The sequence below is a fragment of the Thamnophis sirtalis genome, unplaced genomic scaffold, assembly GCF_051295495.1.
Source record: "Thamnophis sirtalis isolate CommonGarterSnake01/CBP01778 unplaced genomic scaffold, rThaSir2_p1.2 scaffold_11, whole genome shotgun sequence".
Lineage (NCBI taxonomy): Eukaryota > Metazoa > Chordata > Lepidosauria > Squamata > Natricidae > Thamnophis > Thamnophis sirtalis.
In genome coordinates this window covers 31,889,480-31,902,853 of record NW_028261391.1, presented here as the reverse complement: position 1 = coordinate 31,902,853, position 13,374 = coordinate 31,889,480, and the positions used below count along the sequence as shown (strand labels likewise).

Genomic DNA, 13,374 nt, shown 5'->3' with positions numbered 1-13,374 from the left:
GGCTGGTAATTAACTCATTATGCTACTTGCTTTTATTCCATCTCTCTTGGAAATTAAAAGGAACACTTTACTTACAGCAATGTCAGAGTCTAAAGAGAAAAGGTTTAGCCGATCTACATTCCGAGATTCTTGAACACTTTTTTCTGTTTCTGTGAGGTACTGCAAAGATAAGAATTCTTCGATATACAATCACTGTGATAGGTAAATGAATGACAGGTAGATAGATGACAGATAATATAGATAAATTAGCTTATATAGATAGACAGATAATTACATACATACATGTATATACACTATTCTATTATGTTAATTCTAACATTTTCACCCTAAAATGTGATGGTTTGTAAAAGCACCATGATAGCTGACTTTTTTTGTGACATACAGTAGTATGCTTTTAAATACTAGTAATGTTAATGTTATTTTCAGGTTTTCATGTGGCAAAACAATATTTATAATATGCAAAGCTTTTTCACCTTGTAACAACAATAATTTCTTACTTTAGCAATATCTGGATGCAAATTATTCTCTGAAGAATCATTTTCCTCTTCAGTGCGGTCATAATTTATGCAAATGTCTTCAGAATCTGAAATATATGAACACATTCAAAAGAATAAAGATTATTTGCTTCCAAATAATTTAATGATGAACTAAAGTGTATGCTTATCTAAATCATGTATTTTCTGTTCTGCAATTATAGCATGATTTTGAAGAAAAAAGGACAATTCTTAAGTAGGTAGAGATGTACGTTAAAAGCTCCCAATCATAATACAAACCATTTTAGTAAACTTATTTTATAAAAATCAATGAACATAGTACTGTGATTCATATAAACCTCTTGACAAATAAATTTCTCTGTGGCAATCAAAGGATCAAGCAAGAGAAGTAATTTTTGTAAAGTATGACTCATATGAAAGACATGAATTTCTTCCATTATTTCTTACAGATACATTTTGAATCATAGAAAAAGCTTATTACGTATATTATTTCAAATCTTTAGAGTATGAATGCTGTGTGATTTCCTGACATAATATGTGTAATAAAAGAAGGTTAAAATAAAATGCATTCAAGAATAGCTGGCACAATGGACATCTTTGCAGCTCAAAAACAAAAATATTTAACACTGCACATTGATCTGCTCTGGTTTCAGTTAGTACCTGCTGCCTTAAAACTTTTTGAGGCCAAAACATTGGCACAAATTCTTTACGGGGCACAAACAGGAATCCTTGCAAAGCGAGACTTGTTAGAAACTATTCAAACAAAATTCCTGCAAGCCATCTTAGCTGCTCCCAATGGAACTCCAAATGCCCAGTTAAGAATTGAGACAGGCATGCCTCAAATTCAAGTAAGAGCCTGGAAGATGATGGTCATTTATTGGCTTAAAATGCATTTCTTTCCAAAGGGACTGTCCCCACTAGTGTTGACTGACAATTTCCCTTCCCCCTGGAAACAAGCAATTGATCACAAGCTAGGCTCTTATGGGCTTTCACCATTATTCTTAATGTCCCTAGGCTTTGAACAAGCAAAGCAAGTAGTAATCAATAGAATGAGGGATATGGAGTTCCAAGAAGAACTAAATAGGTTGCCTTTCCACAGTAGGGACAGAATCAAACAGGGTGTGTGGGAATCGGCAAGATATCTAAATGACCTGATCTCTCCAAAACAAAGAATAGCTTTCTTCAGAGCCAGATTTAACATTCTTCCTTCAGCACTCCTCCAGGGCAGGTATAAGAGAACACCTATAGCTGAACGTGTTTGTATATGTGGTAAAGGAGAAGTGGAAGATAATTCACATGTACTATTACATTGCGAGCTATACAGAGCTTGTAGGTCTGCATATATTCTCCCCTTATTAGAGAGATTGCCAGGAAGGGCAGACAATTTTTATCTAGGCTTTCTCCTCCAGGACACTAACCCGGTTACTACGTATGCAGTGGCAAAGTTCTGTGCTGCTGCAATGTCCATAAGAAAAAAATTGGCTACAGTATAGTACCATCTTGTACCAATTTATCTGGACATACCTTTAACAATCTTTGGACCATAATGTTATTATCTACTTTTAATGTAAATACTTTTAATTATATTTTAATGTTAGTATTTTTAATATAGTGTAAAGACAAATGTATATTGCTGGTCTTTGACCGTAATAAAGATCTTACTTACTTACTTACTTACTTACTGCTATGGATTCAAAAGGCCTGGAGATTTAAATGCATAATGCTTTAAGTTTCAAGTTTAATTTTTTAACTCGGATTCGTAATGATTAAAAAAAATCTACTTACCAAACCTCACATCACTGATGTCAGCACTTTTCCTCTCTTGAATAGACACTTCTGGATTTATCTGAAGGATTTTGTTGAGAGTAAAAATCCATTCATCCATATCTTGCTCATTTTCAGCTGCCAGCACAAAGTATGTCAAGTCATTCATTTTCAACTCAAAAGCATGTTTCCGAAGCCTATTATTCTATTGGTTCAAGAAAGAAAGAGAGAGAAGGGGAGCAGGAAGAAAAAGAGACAGAATTGTTACAGCAATTAAATGTTGCAAATTCCATGTTAAATGATCAAATACTTCCATAATTTGTGTTATTTAGGATAATCCTCATTGAAATAAGAATGAATATTTTTTTAAACTGTTATGCATCTTACAAATAGGAAGACTTCTGATGAAAAAAAGACCCTTTAACACAGGCACATGAATTCAACTGTGTGTTTTCCAAAGCCTTGTACAAACAGGATTGGAACTTTATTCAATTGCACTAATAAGGTTACAAATGTTTTGATTATGGTATATAAAGGATGTTTAAACATACTAACTTTATATTTGTATATGCACTATTGTTTTCTTTTGTCTTTTTCCCCATACTACCCATACTATTTATAAGGTCACAGTTCATTTAATTTTTCCTAGACATGTCCTTTCTATGGGTCATAAGTCTCTATCTTATCATATTTGTTGATATTTAAAAAAAAACAGCCAAGAGTCTTTTAGTTCCCTATTGGATGAAGTAGTGTTTCTTAATCTTGGCAACTTTAAGATGTGTGAACTTCAACTTCCAAGAGTGGTAGGAGTTGACGTTGACACAACTTAAAGTTGTCAAGGTTGAAAACATTGTGATAAAGCAACCACACACTTTTGGTAGCTGCTTGCCTTCCCCATCTTAAAATTTACTTGCAAGACTGAGATGATGAACTTCCCATCATCTGCAGACCTGGTTGCACCATTAGAAATAATCCATCTGGTGGTGATGGTGATGTGTTTGTAGGTGGGGTTTGTAGCCGTAGATTTCTGGAGTTTATGGTGAGATTCCGCTGTGGGACTCAGGTCAAATTAAAGAGTCTGTGCAGCATCAAAGTCACTTATTCATACATGCTAATTTATAAATATGATCATTTAGGCACACCAGGATATCTTCACATTCATACAAATATATACAAACTTAATGCCAAGTAAATGGAACATTATTTTTGTTACCTAATTTTATTAGTTTTGTTTGTGTGAAGGCTAGATATGCTATGAACAGAATACATAAATAATGTTCTCAGAGAAATTAATGACTCCATTCTGGTAAATGGAACATGAAGATTATTTGATTTCAGCAATCTCTTCTTACCTATTCTCGAGTTTACTTTAGATGTGCTCCAGAAACAAAAGTTGTTTGGAGGAAATGTTGTGGTGCAGGAGTTATAGTGGAAATGGGAGAACACAGAAAGCCCTCTTCCTCTCTATTTCACAATTAGATGACTTCTATTGTCATGGAAAGTTTAATATGATACCATTTAGTATTTACCACATAAGCAGCATCACATGTGTGAGTGTGTATATGTGTTTCCTGCATACACACCGATACACACAATTCCTAATTTTCTTACTACTGGTTTGGGTGTGCTCCCACTTGCGCTCGCATGCAACACTTCTGCACATGCACAGAAGCTTCTGCGCATGTGCAGAAGCATCCGGGAGGGTGTGTGGAGCCTCCCGCTGCCACTACTACCGATTCACCTGATCGAGCCGAACCGGCAGCAACCTATCTCTGACACATATATATCTAAGTTAAAAGTATTTACTGTGGTGTGTATGTGTCTGTGCCTAAATACCATAATTTAGGCATATACAGACACATGCATATTTCATTCCCAAATGTCTTATTTTTGGAAATAATATAGTGATCCTATCACTATATAATGATCCAAAATGTCAGAGTCATATTATCCAAAGAAGTTAATCACAGACTTATTCTGATTAGTCTATTGCTAAATGGAAGTTACCAAAGGGAAAGAACTATAGTATCTGAAATTGTTCCCACTCTTGTTTAGACTGATATTTATGACTCTGAAGCAGGGGTGGGTTTCAACTGGTTCGCGGCGGTCCCCGCGAACCGGTTGGTCGGCGAACCCGGAAGTAAGTAACTTCCTGGAACGGCGAAGGGCCCACCCGCCCGCCCGCACTCACCGGTCTTTGAAGGCTTCTGCGCTTCCACGCAGGCGCATGGCACATACAGCGCCTGCGCGATTCTCCGTGAGCAGCTGGATGGCACATACAGCACCTGCGCGAGTCTCCGCAAGCAGCTGGAGCATCGCACAGGCGCTAAGACGCATGCGTGAACTGCACGCATGCATGAGGACGCTGCCGGCCCCGTTCCAACTGAACCGGTTGGAATGGGATTAGCAACCCACCCCTGCTCTGAAGACACAAATGAATTCATATTCATTAGTTTTAGGCATACCAAGCTGTATTCAGAGGAGTGCTAAAATAACTTCATTTAGTCAAATTACAGAAGAAAATAGAAAACAAATATTGAAACATGTGCTAGCAAAGCAACATGTGGTACTATTCTAGATAGAAACATAGAAACAATGATGACTGTTGATATTATAATGCCTTAATTAATTGGATTGCTGATTTCACTGGCTCTCTTATAACCATTTTCTTTACAGCCCTTGTTATCTTATGCAAATATTTTTTCCAAGTAAAAGCTCCAAAGAAAGAGCTCCTTTTTAATCTGTGCTCAGTTATTTCACTTCATCTTGTGTTATTCAGAAGAAGCAAGAAAACATCTTTGTCTATGTTATTTTCTTTAAGGTTAAAAAAAAAATCTTTCAGAAATTCAAATACTATTTGAGATCCACATAGACACAGAACATGCTTAAAATCCAGACATCCTAATTTTTGCTGCATTAAATGCAATGTAACTAGAAAGATCCTCAAAGCAATTAAGCAGAAGGCAGGAAATCTATGTCTCCATTTGGAAAAAGTTAATTAATTAGAACAAATTAATCTGCTATCTTTTAATGCAGGTCTAAGGAATTTTTTGGCAGATTGGTATCATTTGCTATTTTTAATGCCAGAGGCAACACAGGGTGAGAAAATTAATGACAGTGTTTCATCATAAAAGTAAATCAGATATTTTCATCATAGATATTTAATTACTGTAATTTTTTTATATTCAAAACTTATTTAAGGACATAGCACACTTTCTTATTTTATGTTTCCACTGGAAACCAGTAAGATTTTTTTTGAAGTATGTTTCATGGGAAAAGCTGATGAATAAGATGTTCAGGGACATTATTTTATCTACAGTAACTGAATTGCCCATGCTTGGCTGAAGAGAAGTAAGAAAAGACACAATTACACTTATATACCATTGTTGATTCAAGCTGGCATTCATGTGAGCTAGCAGTGTGCTGCAGCTGCCAAAAATGCTAATGCAGGCCTAGGCCGCATCAACAGAGGGATAGTATCAAGATCACGTGAAGTGTTAGTATCACTTTATACTGCACTGGCATAAGACCACACTTGGAATACTGCATCCAGTTTTTGTCCATAACAATAGAAAAAAGAAGTTGAGACTCTAGGAAGAATGCAAAGAGCAACAAAGATAATTAGGGAGCTGAAGGCTAAACTGTATTATGAACGGTTGGGGAAACTGAGAATAAAGAAAAGGATTATGGGCGATGTGATAGCAACCTTTCAAGATTTGTGAGGTTGTCACAGAGAGGGGAGTGGGGTCAACCAATTCTCCATACTTTTTTATTTGTATAGCAGCCCTGTCAGGTATGTTCAGCTTGGAGGGAGAAAGAGCTCTAATTTAAGAAGCTTTATGGGGGCAATATTCAGTGTGGCTGATGACAAACAATGACTATTAAATGTTAAAAAAGGGCAGAGATTCTAGATGGTATGCACCTCTTCATATCCTTTTAATCTTTCAGAGTTCTCCATAAAAATTATTGAAGTAGTTGAGCTTTTCTCTGAACATTGTAAAAGCAACATATAAACATTTTTAAAAGACAATTTTAAAATCTATCCAGTGCATGTATGCTTATTGTGCAAATGTGCATATGGGTCCTTTTACAGCTGCATTCTTTATTTCTATAGTTTTGTTCAGAAGTCTATATTTTTACACACATACACACACACACATGCACAATATTGAATATAATCTTGGTGAGGAACACCTGCAGGGGATGTTTTGTTCCAGTGCCTGAAGGCTTTGGAGTCTGGATTGGGTGAACAGGCTGAAGCTGAATCCCCAAAAGAGTTGTTTTCCCATCAAGGTACTCTTGACAATTACAGGGTTCTTGAAGGATTGGCACTGTCTCTGAAAAGTCCTTGATTTAAGGTTCCCAGATTCCCAACTACTGTTTCAAGGGCAGGCAGCGGCTTTGTTAAGAGACGACACATGTCTGAAACATTATCGGCAGGTTCTATAGTATGGTTTGCACCTGCTTTCTATTACACAGAACTGTCAAATGTTTGCTAAAAAATTGCTTTCAGTGTAACATGTTGGAAAGTCCCATGTAAAATAATTCAAATAAGACAGCTGCTTAGACACTTGATAAATATTTTCAGCTACTGCCAGCTGAACAGAGCAGCTGGATCCTATGTATCTCTTCCCCTAAACTGATCCAGCAGTACAGCAAAGGAAAGAAAAACTGAACCACCAGAGTTTCTCACAAACAGTTCCAAACTGGTAGATTGCAACATATTTATCTACTCTATCCCCTTTGTACATTTGAAGAATGAATGTGCAGCTCAACTTTGAAAAGAATTCAAAATGTCTGTTGTCTGAAAATTTCTAAATTGGTCAGAAATTGCAAGAATTCCACATTTGTTTTTATATTTTGGGATTAAAGTGTTATATTAAGTGGGAAAGTATTGACTTTGTGCAATTTGGTTTCTCTCCATCTTTCATCTTTCCAATTCAATTTCAACTTCTGTTATATGTTTCAGTAGGTTAAAATAAATGATACAAATGAAGAAGAGCTACTAGGGCAAAATCATGGATGGGGAGGAGGGAATAATCGTCCTGCAAAGCAATAGGTAGCATTTGCATTGCTGAATGAATAATTCATTTGAAATATATATATTTCAATATATAGTGGCTACATTGTCTCTAACCTATTAAGGAATTATTATTTTAGCTGTATGGTTTGCATCTGATTCTTGCAAAACATCAACAGAATTTAAACCAATGAAGTCCATTATAATAAAATATAAGACAAGTAATTTCTGAAAATAAAATCTGCAAAGTATCTGTTAAACTACAAAGCATATCCTTCATATTTAACCTACTCTACTAAGTCTGCTGAATTTTTAAAGAAACGTAAACAGTTTTGACAGTAGAAATAAAATGAAATCTGCCAAGCTTATTGGAAGATTAATATTATAAAGAAAGACTATCTGTTTGCTTGTTTAGGGAAAGGTTCTTTCCACTCAATTTCAAAGAAGAAAGAAATTATAATGAATGTCCTGTCAATGACCTAATTTTATAGGGAAACTGATAGAGAAGGAAACACACTAACTGAAAGGAGCCAAGACTTGGCCAATGTATAAACAAATGCATAAATAGCATTCCAAAACAAGGAAGATATACCACTGGTATATGTTCTATACTGTCCATATGTTCTATACTGTGTTTTTCATGTGTATGAAATTGTTCAAATTCAACAGCAGAATGTGCTAGAACATTTTTTTAAAGTGTTTTGCTTGGTGCATTATAAATATAATATAGCAAGAAATCAGTATCTTTAAAGGAATAAAAAATGTAATGCAAAAGCTTCACATTCCCAAATATTTAGCAAAATGTTTACTTCTGCAGCTAAGTTAATATAATTTTTTTCAAATGCATTTAAAAAAAAGAGAACTGAACTGTTTCCCACATTTAATTTAAACTTCAACATTAGAACTTGCAAAAAGAATGTCAGAAATACCACTTCAGATAGTTTGCAGCAGCTACCCTAGACTTGGATCAGTTTATGTTAGAGATGGAATTACCCATTCCTTAAGCCACACACTAATTTGAGCAATTGCTCTTCTTCAATTTTTATACTGTCTAAGTTTGTTTTAGTCTAGTTCTTCTGATAATATGCGAATCAGCTATGAATACAGGTTCTTTTAGAGCTGTGGAAGATTTTATTCCATGTATTTAACAGTAGAATTAGGTAACATTTCAAGGGTATGATATTTGAATAATACTGGGGGAAGGAGGGGTTAATGCCGAAGAAGTGGGTAAGATTTGGACAAAAATTAGATAGATCAGGACAAAATATTAAACTTAATTTAAATGTAATTAAAATCTGATCACATTAATTAAATAGGCCAACATGTTAATTTAATGATTTAATAAGAGACATAAAAATCAATTGCAACTACTTTTAACTACAAAGAAAGCACAAAAATGGTAAAAGAGAATATTTGAAAAATAATAAAGCATGCTTAAAAGAAGACAGCAAAATCTTCACTGGAGAAACATTAATAAACTAAAGGATGGATTTGTGTTAAGATATTAGCCTAAAGACTTTTAAAATGAATGTTATCAAATTGTTAACAAGACAAAACAAACATTTCTTAGTGATAATAAACTACAGAATTAAATGATACGCCACACTATCCCTTGGTATATGCTGTAAAAATGGATCTTTGCTATTTGATGACTTGCGGTAGACATCAGTAATGCGTTATGGAGGTATTATAGGGTAGGCACCCGTTTCCAAAACATTTCTTGGTACAATTTAAAATATTGGTTGCTGGTTTTAATTTAAAAAGCTCTAAATGGCTTGGCACCAAGTGTAGTGAATTTGATTTGTATTTGATTTACTTATGTACTGCTAAGGATGCTGTACTTTCAGTAATATAAAAATTAAATACTAAATAAATGGTTGTGCATTGTTTATAGAAGAAAGAAAAAAAATCTTTGAACACAATGCCCTTTGGACTGTTCTAGAAAATTCCATCCTTTTTAGCAAATAGAATATAAAGCATTTTTACAAGCAAACTGGATAAAACCTGTATTGCATCTTATGTAGTTAAAAGCTATGAATACCAGTTATAACTAAGTTAGATACTGTAATCAATCAGAGGCAATGCATGGGACAGGAAATATTTGTGTCTTTTCTCTCCATTTGGCAAAGGCAAATAGGGTACAGTTTTAAAATGTAAACATGATCTGGAAAATCTCATTAGGCATGCGTTAAAAAGCTATTTGGGTAGCTTTTCTGTGTAATTGAAATGAGAAATGGTTATGCACACTGATTTTTCTATGCACACCAGAATTCTCTCAAAAGTCTCTGAACCTCTTGATTAGTCTGAGCCATTTTACCTAGAACTTATTCTTTTAAAGAAGCACATAGACCCACATCAGGGGTAATAAGAAAATTGTTAAGATCTTCTTAAAGAACTCACAGCAAAAGAGCATGGATAATTCAACAGAAGTCAAGTTTTATTCCCTAACAGAAAGCAACAGGAGAAACACAAGCTTTACTTTTGAAATAAAGAGGAAAATAATGAAAAAAGGGTTTTTGTTTTTGTTTTACTTTGTATAAAAGGGCTTTTCTATTATTGGGATTCAGAAATATGCGAACCAGATCTTGTGTTTGAAGTCTGTCTCAGGATTACCGTTCTGGCAGAATTGAATTTGATATTAACTTCAAACGTTCAACCATTCAACAACAACAAATGTAAAGGCTTTTTTCTAAGACTAAGGAGCTTTATTAAACTGCTCATACAAAAACAAAGTATCGTGGTACATTTGAGATGTCACGGGAAATTTTGTTCATGAAAGAAAAGCCACTCTAGAAATTTTAAGATATATTCCATTTTATATACAAAATTCCAGTAAGGAGAAAAAAAATCATAGGTTGCTGTACTCTAAGAAATGGTGATAATGAAAGAAGATGAATCTTGGAAGATATTGTTCAACATTCTGCACAGAGACAGTCTGGAAAATATGACTATTCTGTTAGATGACAAGATTGGATAGGTGGAAAGATAACAAGTTACATTAAGTTATTCAGTGACTGAAAAATGAAGGAGAATTTTGAATTATGAATTTTTGCTAAGAAAAAAAGCCTTGTTTGTTTTTGGTATGTGGCATAATTGCAAGTCCTTTTATTTATACATATGGAAAAATTAATTAGGATGAAAGCTAGTTTTGATTTTTACAATGAACAGCTGGGAATTATCATAGGGAGTACCATATGGGCAATGAGAAGTTCTGAAAATAACATATTATACAATGTGTTTAGGAGAGAAGGGATATTTACAAAATTTCAGCAACGGGTTCTTTGCCCGGTTGCTGGGTGGGCATGGCCATGGTGGGTGTGGCGTAGTCAGGAGGGAGCGTTTTTACCTTCTTCAGGTTCCAGAGGCTTCCTTGAGCCTCTGGGAAGGCAAAAATTGCTTCCCCCAGACTCCAGAGGCCCTTCCAGAACTTCCAGGAGGTCCATTTTCTCTGAGCCTCCGTGTGGGCCCTGCACTTACCTTGCATCCAAAATGGGCCATGTGGAGATTCCTGGGAGGGGCAGTGTGAGCGTGGCCAGCCAAGGGTGGGATTTGGAGGTTCTCCGAACCGGCTATAACATGAGCTACTGGTTGTCCTGAACCTGGACAAATTCGTAGCAACCAACCCCTGGATATTTATCAAGATTCTATTCTTCAAGAGCAAAAAACTGTTAAAATTAAAAATGGCTGAGAAAATGCAGAGGCAATAATGACACTCATGCAGTAAATCTAGCTATATTTTGAAAACTGCTGACTTACCTGCACCACCCCTGTACAGGAATCCAAAAAGATGCAGCCTTTGGGCTCTTTTGAGATCTTTTCATCTTTATAAAAGTTCATTATATACGAGTGGTCTGATAATTGTGTCAGTTGAAAATAGCGCTTTTTGAACGACTATGTGAAAATAAGAAACAGAATTGGCTGTAACACAAATTATTTCTGAACAGATGTTTAATTCATAGAAAACTGAAAATAAAACACCACTAATAATCACAAAGAATAATAATGAATGAATGACAATGGAACTGGTCACTTTAATGTCATTTACACTGCAACAGTACGCATGCTTATTTCGAACCATCCATTGAATTTAGTACTGCTTATGTCTAGGTAAATACTCATATTTACTGAAACTGAAACAGTTTCATTAATTACATTTTGGAGCTAAGCAAACAAGTGAATATACAAAGAAAAAAATGATGATAATTAAGTCAGAGGACAGATATTAAACAATGAAAACGAATTTGGTATTAGGCTTCTTCTGATATTTTTTTACCAACAGAAACTAACATTGCTCTTCTTTTACAATAGAAAAAGTATTAATTTTCTTACCCGAACTGTAATGCTATTATTTACTGTGCTATTAAAATTTCCCTTATAAAGCCAGCCAGATTTGAAAACTCCAGTTCCTCCTCCACCTCCACCGCCTTTCGAAGATGAGTGAGATGTTGTATCCTGATTGAAAGACATTAATATTCTTTGATTTTGTTTCCTGCAAGATAAAAACTCAGAACATCCTGAAATTTTTATAGCTATGCACTTTCTAATAATAGTATCACCTCTCAGAACTGTTAGATATATAATTTTCTTTAGAAAATGTGTTTCCTTTCAAAAACTGAAAATATTTTTATTTATTCAACAAATTTATATAGCTATAGAGACGTGGTAGCTCAGTGGCTAAAACACTGAGCTTGTTGATCAGAAAGGTCAACAGTTCAGTGGGTTCGAATCCCTAGCGCCGTGTAATGGAGTGAGCTTCCATTACTTGTCTCAGCTTCTGCCAGCCTAGCAGTTCGAAAGCATGTAAAAATGCAATTAGAAAAATAGGAATCAATTTTGGGGGGGAAGGTAACAGCGTTCTGTGCGCCTTCGGTATTTAGTCATGCTGGCCACATGACCATGAAGATGTCTTCGGACAGTGCTGGCTCTTCGGCTTTGAAATGGAGCACCACTACTTAGAGTCAGGAATGACTAGCACATATGTGTGAGGGGAACCTTTAGCTTTAGCTAGCTATCCATCTACCAGAACAATAACAACAAAACCTAAAACAAAAATAGATTTAAAAAAATCCACATGAAGCATATATCTATATCATCTATCTCTATCTCTCTATCTCTCTATCATCTATCTATCTATCATCTATCTATCATCTATATATCTCATATAGTTCCATCTGGGTTTCATTAACATCCTGGGCCCAGTGTTGGACAAAAACTGGACTTTGTTGCAGGCCAAAAAGTTTTAGGTGGTTTGATTTTCCAAGGGCAGGAACTGTAGCAAAGAAGGCATACTTCCTAAGCCACATCACATGACACTGCTGGGGATCTGGACCTTCTCTACTAGATCTGAAAGCATTTAGGAACAATAAAATGAAAGTGGACAGTCATATGCTTACTTCATCCTTGTCAACATCTTCATGATCAATTTCAAAAGAATGTGAAGGAAGTTTCTCTGGTCTGTATTCATGCCTAAGGAAGAACATTTTTAGGGGTGCTGTTAATATATGTACCAAATATTTTGCTACATTATAAAGAACTATGAAGCTGTGGTGGTACAGAATGAAGTACCGAAAACTAACTCTGTCCACTCCTAGGAGTTCGATCCTGACTGGCTCAAGGTTGACTTAGGTTTCCATCCTTCTGAGGTCAGTAAAATGAGGACCCATATTGTTGGCAGTAATATGCTGGTTCTGTAAACTGCTTAGAGAGCACTGTAAAGCACTATGAAGTAGTATATAAACCTAAGTGCTACTGCTATATCATTGATTACTTACAAGAATTAAAAATGTAGAGTGAAACCCAACAAGGCACAACATATAATAGTTTAATTTCATAACACAACATAACAACATAAAAATAGAACTGCTCTACACTGGAAATGGATAACCCTTAAGTGAATCCTCTAGTTGCATCCTATAATGGATTTCTTGCATTGAGTAGGGCATGGGTTACATATCTTAGTATTAAATATGTGCTTAGTGAGTATAATAAAAATAAACCATACAGAAAAAAGACTCAAAATTAGTGAGAAAATTATTATCTGAATATATTTGAAGTACTCCTCAGTTGTTTCTAGAGACATTAACAGAAGTGTTAAAA

General features: G+C 35.1%; 1 protein-coding gene across 2 annotated transcripts in view; it reads right to left on the bottom strand.

Annotated features, from left to right (window-relative positions):
* DOCK10 (dedicator of cytokinesis 10) overlaps positions 1–13,374 on the bottom strand; it is a 137,180-nt gene that overhangs the window by 72,187 nt on the left and 51,619 nt on the right. For both annotated transcript variants that reach the window (XM_087725478.1, XM_087725479.1), the window contains exons 5-10: positions 12,672–12,744; positions 11,608–11,730; positions 11,035–11,169; positions 2,280–2,463; positions 498–583; positions 76–159 (exon numbers count right to left, since the gene is read on the bottom strand). In XM_087725478.1, coding sequence (XP_087581604.1) covers positions 76–159; positions 498–583; positions 2,280–2,463; positions 11,035–11,169; positions 11,608–11,730; positions 12,672–12,744 — 685 coding nt within the window. The remainder of the gene's footprint in view (positions 1–75; positions 160–497; positions 584–2,279; positions 2,464–11,034; positions 11,170–11,607; positions 11,731–12,671; positions 12,745–13,374) is intronic.